General features: G+C 50.8%; 12 protein-coding genes across 12 annotated transcripts; 5 read left to right on the forward strand and 7 right to left on the reverse strand.

Annotated features, from left to right (window-relative positions):
* Positions 1–368: 368 nt before the first annotated feature.
* BJX68DRAFT_269748 (DUF292 domain protein) lies at positions 369–1,704 on the forward strand (the record flags this gene model as incomplete). Its single annotated transcript, XM_071046424.1, has 2 exons — positions 369–389; positions 550–1,704. 2 exons carry the CDS (start codon positions 369–371, stop codon positions 1,702–1,704), a joined length of 1,176 nt encoding a protein of 391 aa, XP_070896000.1.
* A 387-nt stretch (positions 1,705–2,091) lies between these two features.
* On the reverse strand, positions 2,092–7,170 carry BJX68DRAFT_269749 (MFS general substrate transporter; the record flags this gene model as incomplete). Its single annotated transcript, XM_071046425.1, has 8 exons — positions 2,092–2,749; positions 2,798–3,087; positions 3,134–3,315; positions 3,362–4,289; positions 5,176–5,240; positions 5,311–6,802; positions 6,851–6,979; positions 7,036–7,170. 8 exons carry the CDS (start codon positions 7,168–7,170, stop codon positions 2,092–2,094), a joined length of 3,879 nt encoding a protein of 1,292 aa, XP_070896001.1.
* A 2,705-nt stretch (positions 7,171–9,875) lies between these two features.
* BJX68DRAFT_243196 (sulfotransferase family protein) lies at positions 9,876–11,450 on the reverse strand. Its single transcript, XM_071041118.1, has 3 exons — positions 11,017–11,450; positions 10,785–10,957; positions 9,876–10,727 (listed from the first exon to the last, which is right to left on the reverse strand). The coding sequence occupies exons 1-3, from the start codon at positions 11,159–11,161 to the stop codon at positions 10,188–10,190; spliced, it is 858 nt and encodes a 285-aa protein (XP_070896002.1). The 5' UTR covers positions 11,162–11,450; the 3' UTR covers positions 9,876–10,187.
* A 255-nt stretch (positions 11,451–11,705) lies between these two features.
* On the reverse strand, positions 11,706–12,662 carry BJX68DRAFT_150036 (uncharacterized protein). The gene is made up of 2 exons (XM_071036654.1): positions 12,531–12,662; positions 11,706–12,244 (listed from the first exon to the last, which is right to left on the reverse strand). Exon 2 carries the CDS (start codon positions 12,143–12,145, stop codon positions 11,801–11,803), a length of 345 nt encoding a protein of 114 aa, XP_070896003.1. The 5' UTR covers positions 12,146–12,244; positions 12,531–12,662; the 3' UTR covers positions 11,706–11,800.
* Positions 12,663–14,023: 1,361 nt separating this feature from the next.
* BJX68DRAFT_257186 (AP-2 complex subunit sigma) lies at positions 14,024–14,749 on the reverse strand (the record flags this gene model as incomplete). The annotated part of the gene is made up of 5 exons (XM_071043299.1): positions 14,024–14,125; positions 14,216–14,446; positions 14,521–14,550; positions 14,610–14,649; positions 14,715–14,749. The coding sequence occupies 5 exons, from the start codon at positions 14,747–14,749 to the stop codon at positions 14,024–14,026; spliced, it is 438 nt and encodes a 145-aa protein (XP_070896004.1).
* Positions 14,750–15,279: 530 nt separating this feature from the next.
* Positions 15,280–15,979, forward strand: BJX68DRAFT_269752 (uncharacterized protein; the record flags this gene model as incomplete). Its single annotated transcript, XM_071046426.1, has 2 exons — positions 15,280–15,858; positions 15,929–15,979. 2 exons carry the CDS (start codon positions 15,280–15,282, stop codon positions 15,977–15,979), a joined length of 630 nt encoding a protein of 209 aa, XP_070896005.1.
* A 159-nt stretch (positions 15,980–16,138) lies between these two features.
* On the reverse strand, positions 16,139–17,127 carry dph5 (diphthine synthase; the record flags this gene model as incomplete). The annotated part of the gene is made up of 3 exons (XM_071043300.1): positions 16,139–16,736; positions 16,794–16,918; positions 16,993–17,127. The coding sequence occupies 3 exons, from the start codon at positions 17,125–17,127 to the stop codon at positions 16,139–16,141; spliced, it is 858 nt and encodes a 285-aa protein (XP_070896006.1).
* Positions 17,128–17,294: 167 nt separating this feature from the next.
* On the forward strand, positions 17,295–19,261 carry BJX68DRAFT_243204 (transcriptional regulator SPT3). The gene is made up of 4 exons (XM_071041119.1): positions 17,295–17,476; positions 18,009–18,098; positions 18,151–18,984; positions 19,035–19,261. The coding sequence occupies exons 1-4, from the start codon at positions 17,432–17,434 to the stop codon at positions 19,038–19,040; spliced, it is 975 nt and encodes a 324-aa protein (XP_070896007.1). The 5' UTR covers positions 17,295–17,431; the 3' UTR covers positions 19,041–19,261.
* Positions 19,262–19,572: 311 nt separating this feature from the next.
* Positions 19,573–22,079, forward strand: BJX68DRAFT_243206 (uncharacterized protein). Its single transcript, XM_071041120.1, has 4 exons — positions 19,573–20,584; positions 20,668–21,088; positions 21,148–21,436; positions 21,491–22,079. The coding sequence occupies exons 1-4, from the start codon at positions 19,612–19,614 to the stop codon at positions 21,884–21,886; spliced, it is 2,079 nt and encodes a 692-aa protein (XP_070896008.1). The 5' UTR covers positions 19,573–19,611; the 3' UTR covers positions 21,887–22,079.
* BJX68DRAFT_243211 (uncharacterized protein) lies at positions 22,080–23,699 on the reverse strand. Its single transcript, XM_071041121.1, has 2 exons — positions 22,541–23,699; positions 22,080–22,463 (listed from the first exon to the last, which is right to left on the reverse strand). Exons 1-2 carry the CDS (start codon positions 22,971–22,973, stop codon positions 22,378–22,380), a joined length of 519 nt encoding a protein of 172 aa, XP_070896009.1. The 5' UTR covers positions 22,974–23,699; the 3' UTR covers positions 22,080–22,377.
* On the forward strand, positions 23,700–24,616 carry BJX68DRAFT_243214 (U4/U6-U5 snRNP complex subunit SNU23). The gene has a single exon (XM_071041122.1). It carries the CDS (start codon positions 23,781–23,783, stop codon positions 24,426–24,428), a length of 648 nt encoding a protein of 215 aa, XP_070896010.1. The 5' UTR covers positions 23,700–23,780; the 3' UTR covers positions 24,429–24,616.
* Positions 24,458–27,472, reverse strand: BJX68DRAFT_150127 (uncharacterized protein). Its single transcript, XM_071036655.1, has 4 exons — positions 27,258–27,472; positions 26,895–27,191; positions 26,717–26,826; positions 24,458–26,669 (listed from the first exon to the last, which is right to left on the reverse strand). The coding sequence occupies exons 1-4, from the start codon at positions 27,390–27,392 to the stop codon at positions 24,683–24,685; spliced, it is 2,529 nt and encodes an 842-aa protein (XP_070896011.1). The 5' UTR covers positions 27,393–27,472; the 3' UTR covers positions 24,458–24,682.
* Positions 27,473–27,524: the final 52 nt, after the last annotated feature.

Genomic DNA, 27,524 nt, shown 5'->3' on the forward strand with positions numbered 1-27,524 from the left:
CGTTCTTGTACATTGATTGGATGATGATTTACAACCCCCGCCGGCTTCATCAGCTCAGTCTGACTGGTTCATTCTCTGCATACTTAGGTGACTTTCATGTTCATATCAGCGAAAATGTATAAATACTCCTAACCCTGCATTTACTCGCATTAGTCGCTCACTTAATCATAATCAATTCTGTTACCTAGAAGGCTGAAGCAGGTGGAGTAGATATGTGGGTGCCTGAGGCATGTAGCACGCCTCCTCCGCTCTTGCCTCCGCGGTATCTTATCTGCCTTGCGCCTGCCTGGTCTTGTCGCAACTGACAGTCGCATCTTTCTCTTCTCGCTTTCTCTCGACACTGCGAGGTATCATACAACATCGCCAAAATGCCACCATCACCTCAAACCGTAAGCCCTCCCAGCTCACTCCCTTCCACCAACCTTAGGACAGCAATCCAGCTACCCCGCACTTCCCCCATCCCATCACCACCTCACCAGCTCTCTCACCTATTCACAACACAAACACCCTCTCCTCCTTTTGACCATCCAAACTAACAAATGACCACAGGCAAAACTAACCTCGACCCTTCACCTCCTGATTCCGCGCCTCCGCCTCCTCCAAAAGAAATCCACCGCATCCTCCGTTGTGCAACGCCGTGACCTCGCCTCTTTACTCGAAAACAATCGCGACGCAAGCGCCCGCATCCGCGTCGAGAATGTCATTGCGACGGACATTGCCATTGAGGTCATGGAGATGGTCGAGCTGTATTGTGAGCTTCTACTCGCGAGAGCGGGCGTGCTCGATCAGCTGGCGTTTGGCGAGGCTGGGCAGCGGATGAGGGTGAGGGTGAGGGATGAGGCTGTTGCGTATAATCATGCAAGAGGGAAGGGGGCGATGGCTGAGGATCCAAAGCCGGGTGGCGGGGGAGGGGGTCTCTTTGGGTTCTTTGGGGGGAAGAAGGCTGCGCAAGCGCAAGCGCAACCACAACCGCAACAGCAGGCGCAAGGGCAGGATCAACCTACTCCATCGGACTCCGAAGCCGCAGTTGCAAACTCGGGAGACACATTCTACCTCGATCCGGCGCTTGACGAAGCCGCAACAGCCATATTCTACGCCTGGTCTCGCTTCCCTAGCGAAGTGCGTGAACTCACACTCCTTCGCTCCTTACTTGCGGACCGCTACGGGAAGGATTATATGACGCTCGCATCGGAGAATAAGCTCGCGGATATCAAAGTTCCCGAGCGGTTGGTGAAGGGACTCCGGGTGAGGCCGCCAAGCGCGGAGCTCGTGGAGAGCTATCTAATCGAGATCGCGAGGGCTTACAAGGTTCAGTGGGGAGAGGATACGGATGCGGATGACCAGGAAGTTGACGCGGTCCTGGAAGAGGTACTGGCTGGTGGTGATGATGTCGACGGAAATGGAAATGGTGATGGAGGCGAAGTAGGCGAGCTTGTCCGCCGGGCATCGGAGACGGCAGAGTTAACTCGCGCCACCCCGCCAAGAGGCTTACATGCGGACAAGCTCTCCGGGAAGAGTCCGGTGAGCGTTGCACCTCCTGGTCCGAGATCTGATAACCCAAATCCGCGGGTCAAGGTTCCCGACGACAAGAATGCGCCAACAGAGGTCCCAAGTCCAAGCCCGGCACAGCGCGCGGGGAGAGACAAGAGTGGCATCCCGGAGGTGGACGAGCTGTCCAGACGGTTTGCGGCGTTAAAGCGGTAGACTTATTGGTATGATCTTTTTTCTTTCTCTCTCCTTCAAGCTTGAAGCAACCCAGCATCGAAGGCTGTTGTTAATACTGACGAGTCATGGCATTCTATGTATTATGTTAGGTATCCAGATCTACCAACACCCACATCCCATCTTTTTCCAAGTTCTTTTTCATACATCCGTAACAGACAAGCTAGAATGGTATCTCTTAAACACAAGAAAGAATAGGGATGCCCAAGAAGCAAGACACCGACCGAATATGCACATGCAAACCATATATGTAGTACAAACGCAAGAAAATGCACGAGATGCTCAGAAAAAGAGCGTAAATGGCGGAAGAGGAAGAATAAAATAGATGGAGAAAAAAAGAATAAATATACACCGAAGCGGAAGCCCATTTCACATATCCTCTTCCTCACCGGGAAGGTAAACCTCGTGTCCCGAACCTTCGTAGACGAAGATAGCAGCGACGCAGCCAAAGACAGAGACAAGTGCGATAAGCCACCATGCGAACCCGACTGTTCCAATCTCAAGGCCATAGCCATACCATGCTCCCGAAAAAATCGGTCCGATGGTTCGGAAGGCCGAGGAGACGGATTGTCCGATTCCGTGAATGGTGCCCAGCACAGAGGGGTGCGGGGAGCAGTTGTTGAGTAGGATGATTGACGTCGGGAGCGTGAACGTGCGGGCTGTGACTTGCAGGAAGAGGACGACGATAATGGAGAACCACACCCAGCCTCCGTTTGCTTGGCCTGGGGGTGGGGTGGTGGACGGTGCGAGGGCAATGTAGGGGGCGAAGGCGTAGGCGACAGGGAAGAGGGTGAGAAAGTATTGGTAGCTCTTGGCGGTTCCGAGACGGCTGTTAATGGAGGGGTAGATGGTGAATTGAAGCATCATGCCGATAACGCCGAGGATTGCGGTGGCGAAGCCGACGCTTTGGGGGAGCATGCCTAGACCACCGGTGAAGACAAAGGGGAGTCTTTGGACGGGGCTGGCGGGGTCGTTGGAGTCGTAGCGAGGCGTTGAGAGGAAGAGGAGCCAGAGGTTGTTGAATGCACTATTTAAAGTTAGTATCGACCTGTGTTGACCAGGTTGCTGAACATACCCCATCTGGAAGTCGAAGAAGGCTTGTGCCAAGAGAGTGCTCAAGACGTTCTTAGTCCAGATCTGTCGGAATGGAAGGACACGAGCATGTCGGCCAGGCTTGGCTGCCTTCTCTTCAAGCTCGTACGACTCATTTTGGCGACTGAGTAGTGGACCGGACTCGTCGTAGTCGGCGAACGGTAATCTTGAGTATAGAGGCGATGATGAGGGAATAACCGCTTTGGCGCCGCGAGAAACAAGTCGTTTACAAAACACGCCGAGGCCAGGCTTTCCTTTGCACGCTTGGAGGGTCTACGAATGTTAGTTTGTATTGCATATCTGATGGTCAGACTCTTACCTCCTCAAGACCGAGAGCGACGCAACCAGCACAGAATGTGAGGAAAACTGCATTGGCCAACATGGGCAGCGCATATGGATAGCGCATAAGCCACTCAACACCATTCTCACCTCCAAAGGAGGAGTTGGGCCCGAAGAGCCGTGGGTAACTCCTGACCGGGTCGGAAAGCATTCCACCCATGACTATAAAAGTTAATAGTGCTCATACGCCACGTGGGTTGAGACGTACCAGGTCCAAAAAGAGCGGCAATGTTGAAGCCGATTGGTAGAATCAAGAATGCTCTTGAATGATACTTCTTCTCCTTCACATTCTCCGCAATCATAGTGCGGATAATTCCAACGGTGCCGTTGATGGCGCCACCAAACGACCGCCAGAACACGGCCTGCGCGAACGACGTCGAGTAGGCGACACCCAAACAGGAGACCGCAGTCCCTAACAAACCAACAAGAAGGACAAACTTGCGCCCACCCCACTCGGCATCTGCAACCCGACCCCAGGGAATAGCTGTCGCAAACTGCGCAGCCGTAAATGCACCCTGAAGAATCCCAGCTTGAGTAGAAACATCCGAATCGGAAAGAGTCTCATCAAAAGACTTGAGCTGATAAAACATATACGCTTGCAAAGAGGCAATCTGAAGAAAATCAAACACGCGGCAGAGACCCAGCAATGCCAGCTGTTTCTTCTGGGGCAGCGACATCCAGGTCACGGGCCCAGGGCGCCCGGGGGACGTTTCAATCGGATCAAAGGCCGGCATCTGCGGCTGACTCTGAGACCGGGAGCGCGCATGGCCCTCATTCCAATCGAGGGAGGTGTTCCTCAGCGCCATGTTAGAGGCTGAGGCCGCCTCGTCGTCTTCCTCGTAGCGGCCAGAAGAGCCCTCTGAGACGTGGGCTAGAGAGTCCGCGCGACGGCGTTGTTGAGGGTAAGGAAAGTCCGGGGATGGTTCGCCGCCTTTATCGAGACCGGAAGCCCAAGAAGTCTTGCGAGAGTGGTGGGCATTCCGGTTTTTGGGGTTCATAACTGCTGACGAAGAGGACGGATTACTGCTGTTATTAGGTGAAACAGAAGAAGCTAGAGGTTGGCGATTGGATCCAGTCATCAGGGCGGAGAGGTTTGAGAAGAAAGATCGGAACCGTTCAGCGTCTTCTTCAAGGCGCTAGCGACGTCAGACACAGAAAAGAGTGGGAGGGAGACGAATGCGGGTTCTCCGAAGGCAACAATAAACACTGCAATAACAATAGCTCAAGAAATCTTAGCGAGAGACGAGAAGAAAAGAGAGATAACAAACAAGAGGTGCGGAGGTGGAGAGAAGACAAGATGTCAGAGTCGCGGAAACTGGCAATTATTGTTGCCAACCGATCATCAATGCGCCTGCTCAATCAGTCACCACATCAAAAAGGCTGATCTAATTATCCCGATGTGAATGATTTCCTTTCTCTTTCCTACCCCCTCCTAGGTTATCAATCAGAAATTCCTCCTGTCAGCCACTTCTGACTCTCGGAAAGCCCCTCAAACTTACCACGTGTATTCAATTTACATGGTTCCTTCAATTTACATTAGTTTGTTAGCGCGGAGCTTGCGACGCTATCCCCACTCAGAACGCCTCAAAACGCCGCTTCAACCGTCCGTCGGTATTTTCAATACAGGGTGGGCTGTCATCGGCTGCGGTTTCACTTTATTCTGCAGCCCCATTCTTTGAAGCTGATCTGCCGGCAAGTGTCTCAAATCCAGTAGTACTAGTAAACCTCGTATTTCTGGCTACAAGATAAGATCAAGAAGCACGCGAGCTGATGTCTATATAGATTATCATACACACTATAAATTTAGTCAATAGCTTCACACCACACGAGTTCTCAGCGTATGCGCCCTTGTTCCTCCGATAATGGAAAGTAGCGTGCTGGCTCAGTTTGCCTCCAGCGACGCGGTCTCCACCACAGTAAACTCGAAACGCGCAATGAAGCTTTCGACTCTTTGGCCCCAAGCGCTTCGGACGACCTCCGTCGCATGCCGCTGGAGTTCGAGCGTCTTCTATACACACGAACCACCACATAGATGGCGACGACAGTCAGAATGATGCCTAAGGACGGTGCGACCCATCCAACCCGGTCTAGATTGTTAGCTTACATGCCTCGTGCTACGTGTCGATCATGTGCGGTGATTGATAAAGTCAAACTTACTATAAGCATTCTTCAGGGCACCCGAAGGCTCATTTTCGGGTGCAGGGGGCCACTTGTTTCCCCAGTTGAGATGAACTCCTGGTTCATCAGGATCTACCCAAGGAACCGTATTAAGGCCAATCTGAGGGATTATCGCCTTTGCGTCCTCCTCACCGGGGACTCCATACGCCTGCGTGTTCTCGCAGGTCGTGTCGCTGCAATACTCCTGGAGAGCAGGCGAAGGAGTAAAGGTAAACTGCTCGCGTGACTTGCCGAGAACCTTTCCCTGCGCGTCGATAGCCTCCGCATATGTGAAGCGATAGAATTCAGATGCCGTGTACGAGGTCTCAAACCCGTCTTTTGGCGACTGATGTATGAGCGTGTAGTTATCGGTGGAGTTGTTCAAGCCGTAGAATCGCCAGTGCTTCACGCGCGTGGCGCCATTCCAGCTGACGTAGAAGGTGGTGGGCGATGCGGCGTCAGTCGTCTTGGAATAGGTCCAGAGAGCCGGGATATCTGTTGGGTTGCCCTCCCAATGGAACTTCTGGGCGCGGTAGTTCATGATTCGGCCTTTGTCAATGTAGCCCCATAGAAGCAGGTTCCCCTCCGCATCATGTTCGGAAACGTAGGCATTGTTCCCCCAGCCTATAAAGACATTTCCGTTCGGTAGAACTTGCATGTTACCCTGACTGGAGCTGATCATGTCGTGGTTTTGGGGGGCATATTCGTGTAACTGCGTGGCTGTCTGATCCACATGATTAATCAATATCAGCATGCCTGATGAATAGTCATGCGTCCTGTTGAAGCCGTTGAATCCGTTGTTGTATAATGACAGCAAGGTATGTGTTCCGTTCTCGGTGAGCCACCGGGCATCATGTTGTTGCGAGAAGCTGAAGTTGATATTCTTGAAAGATGGGTTTGCGCCGTGTAGTTGCCATAATACGGATCCATCCTTGCCTGATATTTTATAGATTGCGCATGTGTGGCGTGAGGAGATGAGATAGTCCCCATCTGCGTTCTTATCGACAGAGTTGATATGAAAGTAGTCCCAGGGGGAGCGCGGTTCCAGCCCGGTGCCCGAGGTATCCGTATGGCCAGGGTATGTATAGCTGACAGACGGGTCGACGTGATCGAGCGATCTCCATTCAAACAGAACCTTGTTGGTTTCCACGTCTATTTCTTGGAAGACGCTCTCCATCAGCCAGCCCATGCCGCCTTTGACGTTCCAAATACTCATGTCGAACTGTCGTTGCTGGTAGACAGTCATCAAGGCTGTCTTGCCGTTATTGATGAGTTTGAACTCGTGCATGTCGCTGGCAGCCATTCCTCCGCCGGGGACAACGGTCTTGACAATATGATAATGCTCGTCCATGATGACACCGTGACCTCTGCAGTATCCATTCTGTTGGATTCCCTGGAAGAAACAGAGGTGATCTTTCCCTCTGTATTGACAGACGTGCATGCCATGGGCATTTCCTGGGCCGGAATTACCCCAACCACTCCATACTAGGTTCTATACTCATCAGCATCAGCGTGAAGGTGAATTCTCGGGGCTACATACCCCATCGTTATCGTAGATGTACGGGCCAGAGTTGTCTGCTTCATACGGACCGAGAAATATATAGCCCGGTTGAAGCTTTTGGGGGACGCGGCGCTCAAAGGTAAAGACAGGAGGGTAAAGGTCAGGCCGCTTGAGATATGAAAATTAGCTAACGATCAAACTGTTACCCAGTCGCTTCTACTTACCGATTTGAAGGCCGAATCGATCTCAGCAGCAGCTTTCTGTAACCCGCCGAGTAAAAGGATCAAGACACAAGTGACGGAAAGTCGAGCGCAAAGGTGGGCAGGCGCTCCCAACAGGATGGCAGCGAAGAAGTGCATGGGCGATTCACCTTTCCATCCCAAGCTCTGGTTTGTTGTAGACCAAACCAGAGCGAGACAGGGTAGCCGTGGCAGATTATCAAGAGCTCGAGGATATTCCAAGTATCTACAGGAGAGTTACCCCAGAAAGACGCTGCAAGCTGTGTGGAGGCAGGATCGACGTAATGATATTAAGACGAGCAGCAAATGCGAGGGGCATCTATGAATTTGTTTGGGCCTCGAGAGAGTTGAAGATCAGTGATCTTCGTGAGAGGAGCTGAAGACAAACGAAGAATGCCTTCGTCGCCTGCGGTCGAACGACTCTCTAGGCCCGCGTCGACACTGCCGGCCATGCTTGAAGTGCCTTAGCAAGTTTTTTGGTCGAATCGTCGGAGGATGGCCTGCCTCGTCAACCAGTTCGCAAGGATGCGAATCATTCCACCGCAAGGCTGCCCCACACCCGCTCGGAAACTGCGGTCGCTTCAAAAGTTGGTCCTATGAGCAAGGTAATTGGTGCTATTGGAAAGATATGTACTGCCCTCCACCTGCATTCTGCACTTGTGTTAGCGGGCATGCCCATGTTGACGTCGGCAGGTTGGGACTCGACTCGTTGACCGAGGAAGCGAAATTACCATCTTTCAACGTGGTAGAAACGTACTGCAGTGCTTCTGCAACTAGTCAGCATCAGCTTTTGCAATTAGACATCATTTCTGCGAGTCGAGCTGGTAATAGGTCTCTGGGATCCTCCATTCAGCCTCAAATGCGAGATAAAATCAAGCATCATAAACACACAACGAACTTGCTAAAAAACGGTTTGAGCATCCGAAATGACAATACGAATCTGTAATTCACTAAATCGTGGGGATCAATTTTCGTCCCACTTGCGAGGAGACTAACCATGGGCCCTCGGCGCCTCGCTGTGGGAGCTTCTTTAGAAATAGACACATGCCCTAGTTAGTCTAGGCCGCGTCAACCGAAAGCGCCTCGTCGAGTCAGTTTTGAATGTGCATACGTAGGCAGCGTGACGAATGCCCGAAGGCGCCGTTGACAATGGAAAAGTCATGTTGTGAGGAGTGGTTGTGCGGTTTCGAGGGAGGGATGAAGCACCGCCAGTGACAGATTGCCAAGAAAGTGGCTGGAGCATTAATCTCCGTACCCACTTGGCGAGACGAGCTACTGGAATCGGATAGCCAGCAGTTCTGTTGCATTGATGAGTTTGCGCGGATCAGAGTGCCGGCAGCCTGTCGTCACAGACCAGCTTCGGAGGGAGGAGGTCACGAATAGGTTCAGATTTTCGGTCTTGTGTTTGCAGTGTTCAATCACTTCGGTATCTACTATCTACTTCAACAAATAGTACTCCTATGTCTGTTGGCAAAGTATGCATTCAGAGTACCCCCGATGCGATTCTTCTCTTGATTGCCTATATAAATTCAGTTTTTATTTTAGGTTAGAAAGATAGGCTCCCTTGAAGTTCTAAAAGCGCATAACAGAACAACGCATGCAATAGTACGAGCCATGATAGGTAGGCCACCCTTGTGCTTTAATCTTTTAGGTTGGTTTGCGATACCTTCCAAATTGGTTTCACACATCAATATGCAGCTTGCACCTGACTTGCCCGGTCTCTCGCAGCTTTGCAAACTATAACCAACCCCCAGGAGGGTTCCCCTAGTTGACTTCTCAATCTACTGTATAACGCTGACACCATTGGTTCTTTGTAATGCCGTCATCATGCATAGAGCCGTATCGGAGCTTTAATCCCTACAAGCGAAACAGACACAGAGCCAGATGCAGAGCAATATAGAGCTAAATAGTAACCTTATACCTAATATTATACACTATTATACATAGCTACCATGGCTGCTTTATAGGTAGTAGGCGCACGCTAGGTGGTAGAATACTAGAACAACTAACCAATAAAATATGCAGAATCAACGTAAAGCTTGATCCCGGTAAAATCAGGGAGGGGGGATATGTAGTATTCCTTAAAGTAGTAGCCATTGTAATCTGATCTGTCCGGCATCAGCACATCGCACATTGCGACTATATCGAGTTGACCTCACTGCGGCCCTCTGCGAGTCATGAACTCTGCAAATGTTATTGCGTCTTCTTCTACCTGACACCTTATGTACTTCCAGTATTCCGCGGTTTCTTTTACGGTGCAATCCATGCAGTACCTCCCGGAAAGGAGGCCCTCGAGGCTCAAGTCTCAGACGCGCGACTTAGAGTTCCGCTAGAGAAAGCCCACTATTGACCATCCTTCTCGCAAGCTTCAAATCCGAGTGAGATAAAAGGCGCAAAATCGAACTATAACTGGCGACACCGTATAACAAGCGCCAACCCCACTGGGCAATGTTATCAATTGCCCTGTGGTGTCTCAATGCAGTTTCCAAAGACAACCTCCCAAGAGCCAACCCCCCACAGCGCGGCACATCGCTTATGCCAAGCCAGCAAACAACAATGTCACATTATTGGCCCCGAATGATAAATCGTAGCTCGCCTCGTAGGGCGCGGCTCCAGGCTTTCATTCGTGCATCAGTGGTTGCTCGTGTCTTAGCCAATATCTGGGCTGCTGGCCGTTTGCGACGGGTTTACTTGGCCAAGTTGAAGTTCGAGAGGGAGTGAGCGGGGTTATGGTTTCTTCCAAGATTTGGCCAATGATGATAATACAAGTGTGGTTGAACAAGATTGAACTCTGAATTCAGGATTTGGTAGTCATTTTTTTATGCCCCTTCTATGTATTGATGGCAAGAATAAGCAGGCTCCAGTGAGTCCTTCTTGGAGGAACAGTGAAATTTGGTTCAGTTGTTGTGTGAATCAAGAAACATGCACATTAGGGTACCCCAAGGAAGCCGCTAATAGGTATAGTAAGAAAATCCAGACAAAGAGGGAAGACGTGCAGAGAATTATGAACGTTTTGGGTGAAAGAAGAGGGAAAGATGTGCAAGTCCCAGAATAGGTTGAAGGCTAATTCGCAGCGACAGCGGCCAGCGCTCACCACGGTAGAGAAACGATAAAACAAGTCAAATGAGCGCAATGGTTCACCGGGAGAAGCGCTTGAAAATAGTAGCAGCAACAAAGCCGGCGGCGATGACAGCGCCGCCCATCGTCACAGCTTGAAGAGCGGCATTGGCCATCTGTCGCCTGTTCCGGCCACGGCAGCGCTTGAAGAAGTCGGCCATATCGTTTCCTCGAGGGAATGCAGTGTCTGGAACTTCCTCGCCGAGGAACTCGCAGAGCGGGCCCCAACCGTCGCTGATCTTGTATTCGAGGAGATTCTCGGGAGGAACAAGGCTGCGGACCTCCGCGACATGGTCTTCGTACACTTGCTTGCCCTTGTTGGGGAAGTCGCCACGGAAAAATGTCTCAAAGAACTTGTTCAGCATTGGGTAGTACATGCTGGCAGCCCAGCTGAAGTTCGAAACGAAGCGGTGCTCGGGGTCGGAGACACGCCAGTGGACGGTCTTCATGACAGAGGCGTGCCATGAGTCCACTTCACGGGTGGTCAGGATGACCTTAGCATTGGGATAGGCTTCGATCAGCTCCTTAGCAAAGGCGCAGGCGGGCCAGTCGCATACGGCCTGAGATTGGATTAGTGTCAGTTTACTTTCAAGATAGAATTTGAGGACAGTGCTTACCTGACACTCTCCCAAAAGTTGGTCCCATTCTTTACGGCCAAATTCGCCCACCCCGTCATACTTAGCGCGGAGAGCATCGTGCCACATGAGGCAGTCTGGCGGGTTCTCCATACTGGCAGACATCATGTGGTAGCACTTCAGATAGCCGAGACGCTCCAGAGCAATGCGAAGGGCTAGCCATAGGGAACATGGTCAGCTTCTAAGAGTGAGTGTCTTAAGGCATAAAACATACAGGCAGTTCCTGTTCTTCCGACTCCCAGAGCGAGCACCTTCATGGGCACGGTGCGGTGGCATTGCCGTCTGTCGATGCAGGTGTCATTGGTGAAAATATCGGTCATGGGCTGAGGCGCCAGGTTGTCAGAGTAGGTCAAGGACATTTTGCTGTGGTCTAAAAGTAGATGTCGTGATGCGAGTTGTAAAGAGGGAACTGTAGTTGGGCAAAGCTTTCAATGTTCAAAAGAGGGTACACAATGACAAAGGACGGACTTCAAGGATAAAGCGAGATGGAACTTGAAGTTGTCAAAAGGAGACTGGGCTGATCAGCGATAATAAGTGTTGGGATCCTCGATCAGTCATCAACTCGGAGTTGTAAGTTTGAGCAGTTAGTGTTGTAATGTCCAAACGAGTGGCGTGGGAAGGAATTGCAAGTAAATAATAATTTATTTTGATTCACTGAGAAACATTAATATTAATCGAGAACAAGGAGACGAAGACCAAGATGTGCCCAGGAAGGAAACAGCGACTAATCTTCATGTGGCAACGCTGGCATTCACACTTGGAACTCCAACGGTCTGGATTCGTGCAAGCTGGGGTTTTCGCTGATTGAGCACTGGATCGTCATTTGTCAATCACAAACGTGTAACAACTTTGCGAAACAACCCCTGCTGCTGGGTCAGGATCGTCAGTGCGTTCCGTCTCTCAGACTCTCTCTTCCAAGGCCATTGTTTCCTGCCATTCTTCGTAAACGGTAATGCCGCGAGACGTAGTCCGTATGCGTATACATCTCACGAACCCCGCTACTCACCTCTGCATGCACGAGGTTGGATTGTGGAAAGGCATAATGGAAGAGAAGAAGCAGTAAATTGCCTCTCTTGCAAAAACCCAGAGATTGTCAGGGGAGCGAGCGAGTGGAAAGTCAAGATTATCGCCGAGCATGGGTGGTCATAATGCAAGGATAATCCACACAACTCCTGAAGGTTGTGTCGTGAGTGGCTTGAGGCGGCTGGGAAAAAAGCGGTCCCACGGATGTATGGGGAAATGCCAAGAACCACCCGCCATTTGGGCCGCGTAGGCTCGCAAATCAATGCGGTTCTGGAATTTCTCCAGCGCTTGTCCACTGTCAATCGCAGTGACGCGTACATTCCCCATAACTGCTAAGTGTTCGTAAGTACTGCATGGGAGAAGAGGCGCTTGAAACGCAGCTCTCCACTGAAGCACGAATACTGCGTAAGCTCTCGCAACTGCGATGACCAGTCAACCTCCTTCAATCTGATAATCGGTCGCTTGAATCATTGCGGGAAATGGCGTTGCAGTGTCCAGTGTCAACTTCGATCTTGATAACTCAAGTGGGGGCAATCTTAATATCGTTATTTTCACGCCGGCTCGGACGACTAAAACAAGGCCCAAACTGCAAAATAACAGCTCTTGAAATGGCAACAAGATGAAGTTGCGGTTCCTTCAGCCGCAGAGGATTCGTCATGGGCGCAGTCATCGCGTCATAATTCCAGGAATAATAGGAGATCTCACCCTATGGCGCTGCTCTGAGCTTCTCAGCCTGTCGCTTCTTTGATATTTCCCTTCCATGACCGGTCTGCCATGCGAACAAAGTTTGACACCTCGTGTTGGGCGCTAGTATTGAAGGTAGTCAGCGGGAGCATGCGCCCCGCTCAGGCTCAATCTTGGATCCTTGGGACGACGCCGTATTCAGGGGTAACTCATCTCTCAAAGATCACTGTGGCAAGAGCATTGAGGGCCGAACTGCGCTGTCATTGATGGAAAACATCAGTAGTTTCGAGGCAGTAATCATTTCGAGACTCGATTGATCCTTTCTTTTTTGAGTTGTTGAGCTCGTCCTGCCGAGTTCTTGATCGCCAAGACGGCTTTTCAGACATGGTCGCCAGTGCGTCACGGAGAACGAAGAGTGAAGATTTGAGTTTGATGAGGATCACCAAGTGCCTGCTCTTTCTGACAGTCTGTAGCGAGGCGCAGAGACGGACTGTTTTCAAAATTCAGCGTCGAGGCGAAATTGCCTGTGATGTCTCCAGCGACGCAGCTTCCGAAGCTTCACTGTGCTGTTGGACTCCTTTTCCACTCGGCTTTGGAGGGTGAAGTATGCCTAGTACGGAGTATGATGCGCCGTTAACAACCTATAATGCCATATGAGTACTAGTAGTGCTCAAATCATGTTGAGTCCTCGTTCACTGGGAGAGTTGGACGCTCGGAAGTGTAAAGCAGTGAACAGGCCACCAATTGACTGGATAGGAACGACGGTGAAAGCTTGCGAGACTCAAACGTCAAGATAAGGACTTCAGAAGCCCAAGCACTCTCGAAGAGAAGAAAAGAAAGGGGCCCGATTGTGCGATGTAGTGCTTTTAAAGTATTGTTGCCAAGCGATGTTGTCACCTTTGGTGATACTCTCGCAATCGATGCTCGCGATCACCTCACTTTTGACTTTACCCACTCTGGGTAAGAGCAACCACTTTTTCCTTCCAGGGACCAACCGTCCCCAGAGCTTCTTTTAACCTCACTTCTCATAAATAGGCTACATTATTGCGCCATTGATCGCCCCTGAAGCCATACTCCTAGGGCTGATATGGAGACTCTACTGCAGTTTTGAAAAAGCTTGTCTGAGACACGGCAATAGTTTCGGTTGTTGGCCTCCAGGCAGCAGGCAATCGGATGGTTTTGATTTGCCCTCTCCCCAAGGACTCAGTGATCCGTCGTTGTTATTTGACCGTTTAAAATCCCTCGTATTGAGAAGGTGGAGGGCGCAAAGTGTTGTGCGGAGTGCGCGGGCTCCGGCTGCTGAGCCAAGGTATGTGGAAATTTAAAAAGGGTATTGACAATGAGGAATCAGCAGGTATATCAGCCTAGTTGCCGTGTGTGTGAGAGGAACGCTCGAAAATATGATAAGCAAAAGACTCCTATAACTCCAGTGGTGGCCAAATCCAATGGCCGCTCATGCAAAGTTTCAAGTATGCAGGCAAAGAATATTCGCATCCGCTCGAAGATGACCAACGTCACTCTAGCTTGTCCAGGTGCTCTAATCTTGTCAGGACAACTTGCTTGCTGGTCTCTTCGATTTCACCTGCAAGGAAAACCTCGTCCAGGATCGCATACACCTATAAAGTATTGTACGGTTAGCCGGTTGTACAACGCCCCCTTTTGACAACACTGTGCCGCAACCAACCACGCTACAGCTGACAACGCACCTTGTAAAAGTTGAAAACCAGATCTAACTCGCACACATTGCCAAAAAATTGATCCAAGACCTCAACGAAGAAATGGATTGCTTCGAGGTAGGCCAACTCATTGTCCGTCGCATCAACACATGCGCAGAAGAATAGGCCTGCGTATCTTCGGTATACGATCTTTGTACTTCGCTTGAATTCCACAAAGTTCGATTGGTATTTCTGGTCTCGGGGGGCCACTAATCGATGAACCTGGGGATGTTAATCCTCCGCAATGGACGGGAACCGCGGGGTATCGGAGCTGCGACGGGGCCGGGGGGACGAACCTCTCCTTTGAGTTTTACTTTCTCCTCATCCTATACAAAGAACTGTCATGAGATACACATCCATGGATAACAGGGGTTGGAAGACTTACGCTATAGGGCGCATACCATTTCGCAAGGCGAGTTTTGCCCCTATTCCAATCATTGTTAGCGGCGGCCGGGAGTTGAGATGATCCAGCGCTAGGATGGAAGCATACTGGCGATTCTGGACTATGATGAAAGACAAAACCATCGTGATGATGGTTCGCAGAGCTCCGAGCAAGAACCACGGAGGAGTGTAGCTATCGTCTCGGAAGCTCGCAATCACTCCGCATCGGGGGGCTAATCGCGCCATACTGCCGTCTCAGACCGCCCTCAACGTTTTTTGTCCTATCAACTCTATTATTGGGAACACTATTCAAATCTAATGCAAGTCTAGGCCGGCTCTGCACTCGTGGACAAACAACTGTAGTACTATCCTGTCTATATAACTATTCATTCCAATCCAGAAACAAGGTCATTGTGCCCAAGAAAAAAGCCCAGTGCGACATGGATTCCCGATAAGGTTAAATATAGTTTGACAGAAAACGCCAAGGACCGTTGCGTCGATTGAGGGATCAAACCGACACAACCTGCCGAGTTCCATACGAGGTTGCGCCACAGCATGGTTACAACGACGTCCCATCTTCCAGATAATTAATATGATTCCTCGGGAATCTCAAAAGGTCATCTGGGCTCTTTCTTCTCGGCCGGCCAGGACCTTCTTCCGTCCTCTCTCTCGCCATGCCGGTCTACATGCTCTACGGCTTCCGATGGCCTCGGGCTGGGTTTACCGGCATTCGAGTCTACATCGTCCTGCATAACCTCGAAGACGCAACTGCCGAATACGTCCAGAAGCCGATTACGAACAAGTTGCTCATCGACTCGTTTTCGAAGACAGACCCTGGCATTGTCGCCAATCTCCCCGAGCTACGGTTCATCGAACAATACGACCCCGAAGACGAGAGCGACGACGCTGTGAGCAAACCATACGCATATGTCGGCGCCAAAGTGATCAGTATCCCTGAAGAAGGAGCGGCGACTGCAGGGACGTCCTGGAATACGGATATATTTCAGGAGAATCCTTTGGATGCTGCTGGGGACAAGGCGTTGACTGAGTTCCGAGACAAGTATGCCGCTGGGGAGCGGATAGGCTGGTGGATTGTGTATAACGGGGATCCTGAACGATACTATCCTCATGAAGAGGGGGAAGAGTATGATGATGATATCATGGAGGAAGATGAAGATTACGACGATAATTATGACTATGATCGGGATAGGAACTCGCATTCAAATTCGAGCGAGGCCCCATCGACCCCTACGGTATGTTCTCATCCAGTCAAGACCTCTCTCACCATGAGCGCATGGCTAACTCCGTCTGTGGCTTTTTCAGATACGGCTTCCCGAGTCATTTACACGGTTTTTTACCAAGAGGTCTTCGTGATGGTTGTACGAGTTATATTACGAGTGATGAGGAGTCAAACAAAAGGATTGGGTTTTGTCAACGCGCTGGATTTCGGTGTCTGTGGGAGTCTTCGTCTCGGTATATTTCAGATTACGTGGGGCGGATATTTTGTATTTTTGTGATATCTTTTTCTTTTTCTTAATTGGACCCATATCCGCCTTTCTGCCAGCCCGCGTCAAACGTAGCCCCGTCCACTGCGAATTGTCGAATATAGTCCTTTTCCAAGTCATGCGCTCTCCGACCCAAGAGAACCAGACTGTGTAGCGGTCGGCCCATGTCGACCTGGCTCAACTCTGACAGTGTTCCTGCGACCAATTTCTGATCGGCTGCTCCAACTCGGGCGGCGCCCACGGCGAGACTGTCTGGGCCCCAAACACCCTCCTTGCGCTCTTTTTCGGTTTCGAGCATCTGACTGGCGCATTGTGCAACCGTCATGTACCTCGGGGGTTCGTAGATCAAGCGTCCTCGCGCCATGTTCTCCAGGGATTGTTCCTTGACCTTGATGTCCAGTAGAACGAGAGTATGCAGCCCGAGCTGCACGTTCTCCTTGACTCGGTCATAGTAGGAGGACGGTTTCCAAGTCTCTGTGAAGAATACCATGCTTACTGTTTGTCCGAAATTGTACAGCTGTAGACCCGTGCAGCCGATACCGGACATAATCGATGCGTTAGGGATAACTTTCGATTCGATTCCTAGCTCGCGCGCGCGGAGTACGAGGTCGGTATGCGTCGTAGCTCTGTCAGGCAAAAAATGTCAGACACGAAGGTAGGAAAGGCGCGCAGCAGCAACATACCCGAAGGGATCTCCGACCACGAGAAAAGCTACATCGACCTTGTCCGCATTCGCAAGGATATCGTCGCTACCAGTCTCGACGAGCTCTCGGTCGGCTTCAATAACTTCTCGTCCATAGAAAGCTTCCTACTGAAGCGATTCATTGTTAGTTAACAAAAGCCACTCCAGAGGCAGACGGTATCCGGTGCTGGTGATCTCACTAATCTCGCTTTGTCGACAAGCAGAATGCTGGTGTATGCTTCGAGGTAAACCCGTTCAGCCCTTTTCACCACCTCCAAGCCTCGGACGGTAATATCGGTTTCGTCCGCAAGACCGAGTCCCACAAGGTAAAGCATATTGTATACTTGAGGGCAACAATTGAAACAGTAATAAGTTATTGTTTTCAAAAATTGGACCCCCACCATGTGAAATCGAGCAGAAGCCGGAAGCCGGAGAAACAGTTAATACGAGGCTCCTCATTTGGACAGGCGTTGACCACTACAGGTTTCTCATACTTGAAATATACTACTCCTTCAGAATGACCTTCACCGGTTCCCGATAGGCTACAGTGCTGTCTTGGGAGTGCCAGCTAAATTTGAACCGTTTGCCTGTCAGTTTTGTCTGGGATATCGAGTCTGAAATCGCTCAAGAAGCTTCAACATGTCTTCCGATCGTACTCCGAAGTATCGGCAGGAAATCCAGCAGGTAAGCATCATTCTTTTAGTAGTTCTGGAGGGGCTCTTTGCGCCTCTTTGGGTTGAGAGCGGATGGGGCTTTGTCACTTTCTCTGCTTCAAGTGGTTTGTCCTGGTACTATGATATCTCCATGAACATCAAGTCATGGCCTTAGCAGCAACGTCAATGTCGCATTGGCTTGCTTCTAAGAAAACAACACACACTCTGCTACCCAAGTGAATGGGGGTTTATTTCTGTGTTGTTTTGCTGTCTTCCCCCAGCACCATTTCCCAGCCTTCACACTGTTCTTCACTTTAAAAAGCATGGACTTCGAGGAGCGCCCCTCTAGTCCTCAGAGGACAGAGACTCTAGACTCGGAGACTGAAAACAGCCTCTCTTACCGTGGTGAATCGGATGAGTCCTCAAGCAGTCATTCCTCGGTGGCCTTGAGCTTTACTGAGTCACAAGCTGGCAGCAGCCAAATTGAAGATGGAGGCTCGTCCGACGATGAAATCATAAACGCGGAAATGTTTGCAGACAGACAGACTCACTTCTTTCGCCAGATGATGTTCGTCTCTGGAGAGACCGCCGAAGCCTCTGTTGAAACCACTACTCTTATTGAGGACATTGTGCGCCAACAGGTTGTTGAAATCGTACGTTACTCTCTCCCTCTTGGTTTTTGATATGTGCTAACCCAGTATTCAGCTTGCTCGTAGCACCGCCCTAGCGACTCGTCGTGGGGTTCGATCTATCTCTACAGATGATCTGATCTTTCTCATTCGTCATGACAAGGCCAAAGTGTCGCGCCTGAAAACTTTTCTATCTTGGAAGGATGTCCGCAAGAATGTGAAAGACTCCGACGACAAAGGAGGCGCTGATGCCGCCGATTTTGCAGGAGCTGATGACCCGATCGCCGGCGGGGTTGTCGCAGGTCCCCAGGATGTCGCATCCAAGCCCAAGAACAAGAGAGCTCGTGTTGGACTTGCTTGGGATGTCAACAGTTTTTACTCCATTCAAGTTCCCGAGAGGGAAGATGAAGAAGATGAGGAGGAAGAGGAGCAAAATTACGCCACCCTCCAGCGCCTCGCTGCCGCTGACGAAAGAACCAAGAACATGACCCGTGAGGAATACGTCTTTTGGTCTGAGTGTCGACAGGCGTCCTTTACCTACCGCAAGAGCAAGCGTTTTAGAGAGTGGGCTGGTTTTGGAATTGTTACCGAGTCGAAACCCAACGATGACATTGTCGATATTCTTGGTTTCTTGACCTTCGAGATTGTACAGACTCTGACCGAGGAAGCTCTCAAGGTCAAGGAGCGCGAAGACCGCGAGAAAAACCGCCGCGGAGGAGCTGAGAACGGGGCTGAAATCAAGAAGCGCAAGCGCGAGACTGGACTCTTCGATCCTCCTGAGGAAGGCCGCACTCCTGTCGAACCGCGTCATATCCGCGAAGCGTACCGCAAGTTGCAGGCTACTCCCAACAAGAACACTGCGATGCTCCTGCACAATGGCCGCCTGCCTGCCCGCATGCCTCTTAGATTGGTATGTCATTCATTCTTGTCTTCGATCATTGCTCTTACTAATCTACTCAGATCTGAAATTTGGGAACTTCTGCTTGGTGTTATGGCAAGGGAGTTAAGGATTTGCGGAGATACCCACATCTTATGAATGTACGATAATTGACAGGCGCCTTTAGTTCTTTGAGTTGGTGGGTGTCCGGCGGTTACGTAGGATTCTATGTTAATCTGTCAGTCTTTTCAATAGTTAGTCCTTAATGCTTATTTCATCTGCTCTCCGGCCATTATTCAACCCCGACTTAGTATTCTGCTTTGATAAAGTTGTAATACTAATAATGGTTTGCCACTACATATATTCGTCCCAAAAAATTCGAACAAGTCCCTCACGAACACTCCCATAGCTTGCCGACTGGTCTGAACAATAGAAAACATGGCTTCTAGGGTTCTAGTTGCGCCTGACAGTACAAACCTGGACCAATAGTCTATTGTATTGCAGTGGAACGTTGCCGGTTTTCCTGATCTGAGGTTGCATTAGGTCCGAATGCCGAACGCCGAACTCCGAAAAAGCGATGCACCTGCAATGGTGATTCCTTCCCCCTCAAGCTTCCTTCGATCTTACCATGGCTTTCAGTTCCACTACCACTCAATTGATATGAGTTCTCGCCGTCGCAATGGCCAGCCAGCCTCATGCGAGCCCTGTCGAAAAAACAAGGTGCGTTGTGACCATGGACAGCCCTTCTGCGGACGATGCCAGCAGCGAAACACAACCGATCGTTGTTTTTACCATCCAGCACCCTTGAGCCAAAAGATAGGAACTCCGGCTCCTCGATCACGGACTCACCGAAATGCCTGCGCTACAAAAGAGGCTGGTCGGAAGAAGATGCCAAGGGCCGCATCTCCCGCACCCTCCTCTGTCGAGATCACTGTCAGGAGTCCAGGAACAGACCATGCACTTCCATCAGGCTACTTTGGGCCTACCAGCTGGGTGGCTGCATTTGAGAACAGTCCAAGCACTGGCTTTTCGCCTTCATATGATACCGCTGAACTACAGGCGGAAGAACCAATGCTGAGCTCCTCGCATTTGCCCTCTTTCTGGGTACCAGAGGTCACTAAGCTGTTGACCCATTTGGCACATTACTCTACGATTGAACAGCTTGTCCGTGAATTATATTCCCTTACTCAAGCCTCTGTTGTCCCAAGACCTATTATTCTTGAATCTATAGCTACCATGCGAGGCCTCATTGAAGAGGGCGATACGCCGCAAATTTTACATAGGAAGACGACCCAGGTTTTAGAAAATACCGCACGCAAGTTTCACATACCTCCGGGCACCAAAGGCAAAGATTTCCACCAGTTGTTCACTGGCAGCCGCTTGCGCTTGGAAATCGTCGCAACAGTATATGTCATAGCTGCCCAGGCTAGCTTTTTTGGGTTTGCCCATGAGAGGTTCTTCAAAGGGGTTGCCTGGTCAGTATCTGCGGCTCGCATCAAATTTGCCCGAAAGATGTTGGCAGCAAGCGACATTGCCCTGCAGGTGTGTAGGATCCTTAGCCCAGTCAACGATTTGATGATCTGGCTGTTGTACGAGAGTTGGCAGCTCTGCTGTATGGTGCTTGGAGAGTGCAGTATGTTCATTTTAGATTTACCTAGCATACTCCTGTCCCTCTTGTGTCGGTTTCACAGAATGCTGACTTGACTTAATGCATAGGTTCTGCAACATGGCACCGGGTCGGAGAATTGTCGAGCTGCATCTTTGAACTAGGTTTACATCGAGAATCTCACGTGTCCGAGGACATGCCATTCTTCCTACGAGAAATACGACGGCGGGTTTTTGCGGGTTTCTATCAACTAGACAAGAACCTGTCCACCTTTCTTGGGCGCCCTCCACACCTATCTTGGAGGTATTCGGACACCAAGCCGCCTCTAGATATTAGCGATATTGGTCTCCTTTCTGACGGAGCGGACCTAGAACAGGCTCTAGCCGAATTGGACAATGATGGTTGGAACACACACAAGGTATACCAATTCACCTCATGGTACCGGCAACGATACATGATTAGCACGTTCCGAGAGGAGATACTAGAGTTGTCTCTGCGGCCACTGAACTCTGACCTTGCGGAAAAGCTAAAGTAAGCTACAAGATCTGAAATGTCGTTTGTCTGATCACGTTTTGATTTGTGCGTTATAGAGATGTCTCGCTGCGCTGCACCCAGACTTGGGCTTCCATGCCAACTCGTCTACGCTATTCGTCGACAGACTGGGACGAAAGCCTTCCCATAGGCATTCGCATCATGTTGGTTCTTGCATACATGGCTTACCTATATAACATTTTCCTTGTCCAAAGACTTCTTACTCAGCACGACCGCTCAGCCGAGCCTGCATTGCTTGACGTGAGCTCAAGACTACTCTCATCTGTCCTGCTGTTAGGCAGACAACAAGAGCCTATGATCGATCTCCAACGTGACTTCATCAGTGCCGTAAGTTTCTGGCCCAGGCTTACCACAACCCACTCAACTAATTGAAGATTAAAGATCGTCCTATACGGCTTCTCCAGCGCAAGCATCCTAATAAAAGCCCTGCAAACCCAAGTCCGGACCGGACAACCACTTGCCTACACCGGCTCAAGAGCAGAACTCATCCGCAACCTCAGCATCTTCATCTCCCATATAGAATTACTGACGCGGCCAACGACATTGAATGTCAATCATGCATTGTTCGAGCGCGCGGGGAAGATGTTCACCAATATCCTCGACGAAGTCTTGGAATCTCCTGTGCCAGTCCAGAGTGCTGTGACGGGGTCTGCTGAGGTTGATATGGGTGTAGGGGCCCCAGCGGGGGACGGTTGGAACGGGTCCTGGGCTGCGGAGGGTATGGAGTTTTTGGATACGTTGGACTTTGGGGTCGTGTTTGATCAGTGGGTTTTTTGAGTCTTTGATCTTAACTTAATGCTGTTGTACGTCTTGTATGAAAGCGTACTCGACTATCTGCCACCTTTCGCTATGTGGTAGGGTCGTGTGTCCTGGGCACCTGTGGTATCTGCGGGAGCACTCGCAGCAAGGTTTAAGTTGAGTATGTCGACCTACTTCCGTATCTGAAGATAGACGGTGCATAAACAGCAGTTGGGTATTGTAATTAGATATTATTGTTGTATACATATTATAGATGTAGTCTTGTTCATGATATGAGCATAACAGGAGGCTCTTCAAACAGGTCCTCGCGCAGCCAGCTGCACGTGAACAAAGTGTGCCCGGAAGAAATAGAACGAATGAGCCCTATATGGAGGGCCGACACAAGATCGGACGCGTGGATGACATCGGAAATTCGTCAAACTCCGTATCGGCTAGTCTGATCCGCTGGAGCCTAGCGGTAAACGCAGCGGATGGTGAGGAAAGATATATCTGTCCTATGAGTCACTCGATCAGGCCACGGTTGTAGGGAAGCCATACCTCTGGCAGATGACCCATAGTAATTGCATGCAGAGCACCATGAGCCCGTGGATGAGAACTGCGAGTGCTTGTCAGTACTCCCGCACCTCCCTTGAGAGAACGCAAAGGAGATAAACGTAGAGGAGAACAACGAACCTTCGTTCCCAACCTTCTTGAGCACCTTCACCCTTCCCTGCCTCTTCAACCATGTAGGCACAAGGTCCATCTGACAAGTCCTCCCCTCGATAACCAAGCAACCGCGAGAGAACCGGGGACACTCAAGATGCCGGCGCCTGCGCTCCATAATCTTGCGAATCCGCCTGTTGCAAAAGGCCTCGTCTGTTCGAAACGAGCACTTCTCCATCGGGCACTCGAGTTTCCGCTCGAAGCGCTCGACTAACCAGTCGACTTTCAGGTGCACGCCCGTATAGACGAGCGAGTAGAAGTGGCGGCAGGTGTGCTTGAGAGCTAGTGCGTCTGGGTATGTGAGGAATGAGGAAATGTTCAGATGGAGTTCTGTTGGGAGTTCCATGAGTCGAAAGTGTGGGGGTTGTTCTGGGGTGTTGAATGTGAGTGTAGACGTCGCCATGATGGCTTGCAGGTCCTTGTGGTCGTGCCTTGGAGAAAAGATGATAAATACAGGAGAAATAACTATAGGTATACTGGGAGCTAACCAGCTGCTGACGGAAGCTGTTCTTATCAAGAAGACGAGACCGGGGGGGATCTGCCTGAGCCGCAGGGGCAGTGCAATGCAATACAGTAATGGAGTGGAGAGCTATTCTTGGGAGCTGAGGGCCGAGCTATGATATAAGAACGAGGAAGCTGCAATTGTTGCCTAAAGGTTCAGGAACCAGGCACCCTTATAGTGTCAAACTGGCCAGCGAAGCAGGATACAAAAATAGAGAATCCAGCGAATGGATATGTTTCAGCCTCCGCAAGCTTGAGAGTCAAAAGAGGCTGGATAAGAGAGCGATACGAGACGACAGTCATAATTGGGTGTTCTCGTGAGTCGTCCTGAAACGAGTGATTAGTCCCATTTCGGTACTGTAGCTGTAAGACAGGAATCATCGCTCGCAGCTGCAGAAAGGACCCTGCATGAGGTCAGAAACGAGAGAACGAGGGAGCCACTGCATCAGCGTCACTACTGCCTGCTCCGGGCGGAGTCGAGCCCGCCGTCCTGATTCCTCAAAACTGGGGCTGTGGTGCGGCTGGGCCGATCAGAGGGGAAAGCCGGCTCCTTCTCACCGCCCTCTGATCCCGTGCGCATTGGCGTTTCTGCCGCCAGAGCTATCACTTTCTCTTTGACATCACGTTTGATCACCACAAAATCAAAACTACCTTCGTCGCCCAGAGCACCCTCGTTCGCGAGATTTACCGAAGTCTTTGGCCTTCCACGATGTCCTCGAAACAATCCGCCTACGGCACCCCAACCTCCGACACATTCGGCGGCAAATCCTGGGACCGCGAAGAATACGCCCAAAAGGCGAAAGAAGACGAAGCGAAGCGACGAGAAGAAGGCAAAGCGCGCTATGAAGCAAAACTTCTCGGCAAAAAATGGCATGCGCCCGTCGATTACGGTTCCCTTGAGGCGACCACCTCTCGCAGAGAGCGACTCGATGTCGCATCCATGGTTGGCAAGACGACCATTGTCTCTGCGGCGAATGCGGTTGGCAAGCGCGGGCGCGGCGCTGGATTTTACTGCTCGGACTGTGACTTGACTTTTAAAGATAACCTGCAGCTCGTTGAGCATTTGAATAGCAAACAGCATTTGATTGCTACGGGGCAGAGCGGGGAGGTTACGCGGGCAACAGTGGAGGATGTGAGGCAGCGGTTGAGGATGCTTGCTCATCAGAAACGGATGAGGGAGGAGGAAGAGCGACGAGTCTGGCAGTTGGACCTGGGCGAGCGACTGAAGGAAAGGGAAGAACAGATCTCAAAAGAACGGGAGGAGAAGAGGCGGAAGCGAAACGAGAAGCGTCGGAAAGGTGGAGATAATATCAAGCAGGAAGACAGCTGGGAAGGGCGGCTGGGAATTATCGCCTAGGCGAAATCTCTTATCTCACCAAAAAACTTTCCTGTACAACTGGTCTTCATATACCCTGGCGTTTTGATTCATATTCAGGATGGGTGGAGTTTTGGCTGGAAAACGGCGCTTGAAACGCCGTGGATGAATTTGGCAAAATTGCATAGTAGATATCACTCAATAACATATAGACAACCAGATTACCCAACTCCTTTGTCCAACTCCCCAGTTCCTGAACTCCTAATATGTGATTGGGCATACGAAGTCCTGCTCCGTCAGTCAATGCACTCGATTCCTTCCAATGCGCGCATCGCCCGGGCCCCTTCCCTCTCGAATTGCCCGACAAGCCTCTCACATTCTCGCTTCAGCCTTTCTTCCCCGTTCTTTGCGTTCCACATAATCCATTCCTCCACCGTCATTTTCTTTTCGGGACTTGACAGTTCGTTCTTGGCGTTACTTAACGGTCCGCTCAAATCGACGTTCTCTTTATCGCTTGCGCTGACGAGCAAGATCTCATCGATATCAACTGGGACCCAGGGGTGGGATGTTTGCACTCTTTGGGCAGAAGCATTTCTCTTTGAAGGAGACGGAGTACTAGCCGCCAGGGGAATGCGAACATGGGCCTTTTTAGATGGCGAGGATAGCTGTGGTCGTGGCACTGAGAAGTTCATAGACGGAGGATGATTTTCGGCGTCCGAGGACTGCGGTGATAGAGAAGGGGATCCTCTGGATGCAGGTGGGAGAGGTGACATTGGCTCATCTTCCTGGTCCTTTCTGCTGGTGCGGCGTGTACCATCCGCTCGGTCAGATCCTTGGGATTCAACAAGCGATTTGGCATATTGTTTCTCGTGGGGAATGTCACTGTATCGTTCGGCTGTCTTTGGCGGCACCCTTGATGATCGACGATGAGACGATTCTTCATCAAGCTCGTCCTTCTTTGGCTCGGGGGTGCTTAACCGGGCAGGGAGAGGGGACTGCTCTAGGGTGATCTCTTTTTCCATAGAAGTTCGTTTCTGAAGCTGCTTCTCTGCTTCCTCTGATTTGCTCGCCTTCTCGGGATTCTCGGACTTGCCGTTTTTATCTGCCTTCTCTGCCTTCTTCGACTTTTTGGGTTTCTCAGACGAAGCTTTCTTCTTAGACTTCTTGCTGTCCTTATTAGTCGGTTCTAGAACACTGTACTCCGCGGGAGGCTTGGAGACAATCTCCACTGATATAAAAGAATCATGATTTTGATCGTTCTCTTCGTCATTCGTCTGTGCCGTCGATTGCTCCTGAGCCGCAGAGGTTCTCTTACTTTGTAGCTGTTCGACTGAATTTCTCTGACTCCGGCGCTTGCTCTTTTCTTCTGTATGCATGGGCTCTTGCTGTGCGATGAATTCGTCCGTCTGCTCTGTACTTTGTTCGACGGCTGGCTTTGACGCGACAGGAGCTTCGAATACACTAGCATGGTCAGCCACGTCGGCGGGAGGTTCTGGGTCCTTCTTCGCGGCCTTCTTCTTCGATTTTGACTTCTTTGAAGCTTTGGGAGGGGTCTTCTCGATGGCCGCCTCTTCAACCTCCATGTTTTGAGGATCATCAGCTTCCAGTCCGGCTTCAATCGCAGCATCAAGCTCAGAATCGCGGGGAACACGAGACTTGGAGGTGGATTTCGAAATGGAGGACACAGAAGCCTTGCGGTTGTTGGACCCCTTCTTCTTGCTAGTTCGGCCCGGTCGTTGCTCCTCATGCTGAGTGGCATCACTTTCATATCCAGGGACATCCAATGCTGCATCCGTGGATACAACACTCTGTGATCGTGCTCGACTGGTGCGAGACTTTGTGGCTCTTTTCTTTGCCGGCGGTTCCGGCTGGCCAACACCGTCTCCATCGGCGATGCTCATGTTGTCCTTCTCGAAATCAGCGCTCGATCGCTTCGTGCCCCTAGTACTGCGTTTAGGTTTCGACTGTTCCGGCTGGGCGAAGGCCGCTTCGTCCATATCCATCTGACTCGCAGTCTCTTGCACTTCATCTTTCTTGGATTTTGTGCTCTTTGCCTTTGACTTGGACGGCTTTTTGCTGGCTTTGGCTTTGACCGGAGGAGCTAGCACACTCTCATCCATTTGGTCCTCGACGTCGGATACGGGAATCTCGGAAGCGTTAGATTGGGTAGAGAGTCGAGAAGTTTTGGAGGTGCGGCCTTTCTTTGATCGCGAGCCTTTCCCTTTGCCAGGATTTGCGAATACAAAGAATGAGCATTTGGGGGAACGTCGGTAGTGTTCGTCGCTTGGATGGTCAGCCGAAGCACCAAGGAAGGAGCAAAGGGGCCTCACAATGGGTTGTCTTTGGGCTCCCAGCAGTCGAGAGACAGCTTGCAGTAGGCACAGCTCGCCATATCGGCGCTTTCTTCATTTGGACAGAAATACCATCCACCTTCAACCATCTATATTCACGTTTTGGCAGTTAGGCTCATTGGTTCTTCTCTATGCGGCAGTAAAGAGACCATGTTACCTTGTCGGATTGGCACAACCACCCTTTCTTGCCATCGTGCGGCCATGATTCCCCAAAGGTCGCCAGTCTAGCTTGAGCTATCGTTTCGCTTGTTGGATCTTCTATCTCGGCGGGATTCGAGCTATTCCGGTGGATGTCCATCATAATCGCCCATCCGCAATCCTTTGTGTGCTTCAAATGCTCCGTTATCGGGTCGTCTTCCTCCTCCCACCCATCGAGGGCTCGTCGGCAAAGAAAGCATGTTGTGTTATCAGGGTTCGTTTCGTAAGGGTTGTAGTAGAAACCGGCGTGCGCCAACTACTCGACAGGCTGGTTAGCATATGGCGATATCTCAACGGTAGATGCGAAGCGGTCGGATTGTACCTCAGCTGGGGAAGGGCTACTGTGCGGCCAAGAGATCGGCTTTGCGGACCTTGAGCTCGAAGACCGCCTGTCTGGGTGAATGACAGTGTCGAAACTGGCCAGGCGGGCGGCAAATAATTCCATGTCGTTAGCCATTATATATGAACATTGGGGACTGACTGTTTCCAGGCTCCAGGTTGACGTGATTCGAGTTGTTGTGACGGAGAGATCGATTGATGGGATTGTTTACTGCCTTTGTTTGGATCCGCGGGCGGGAACGCGCTGCGG

The sequence above is a fragment of the Aspergillus pseudodeflectus genome (assembly GCF_044049435.1).
Source record: "Aspergillus pseudodeflectus strain CBS 756.74 chromosome Unknown BJX68scaffold_42, whole genome shotgun sequence".
NCBI classification, from domain to species: Eukaryota; Fungi; Ascomycota; class Eurotiomycetes; order Eurotiales; family Aspergillaceae; genus Aspergillus; species Aspergillus pseudodeflectus.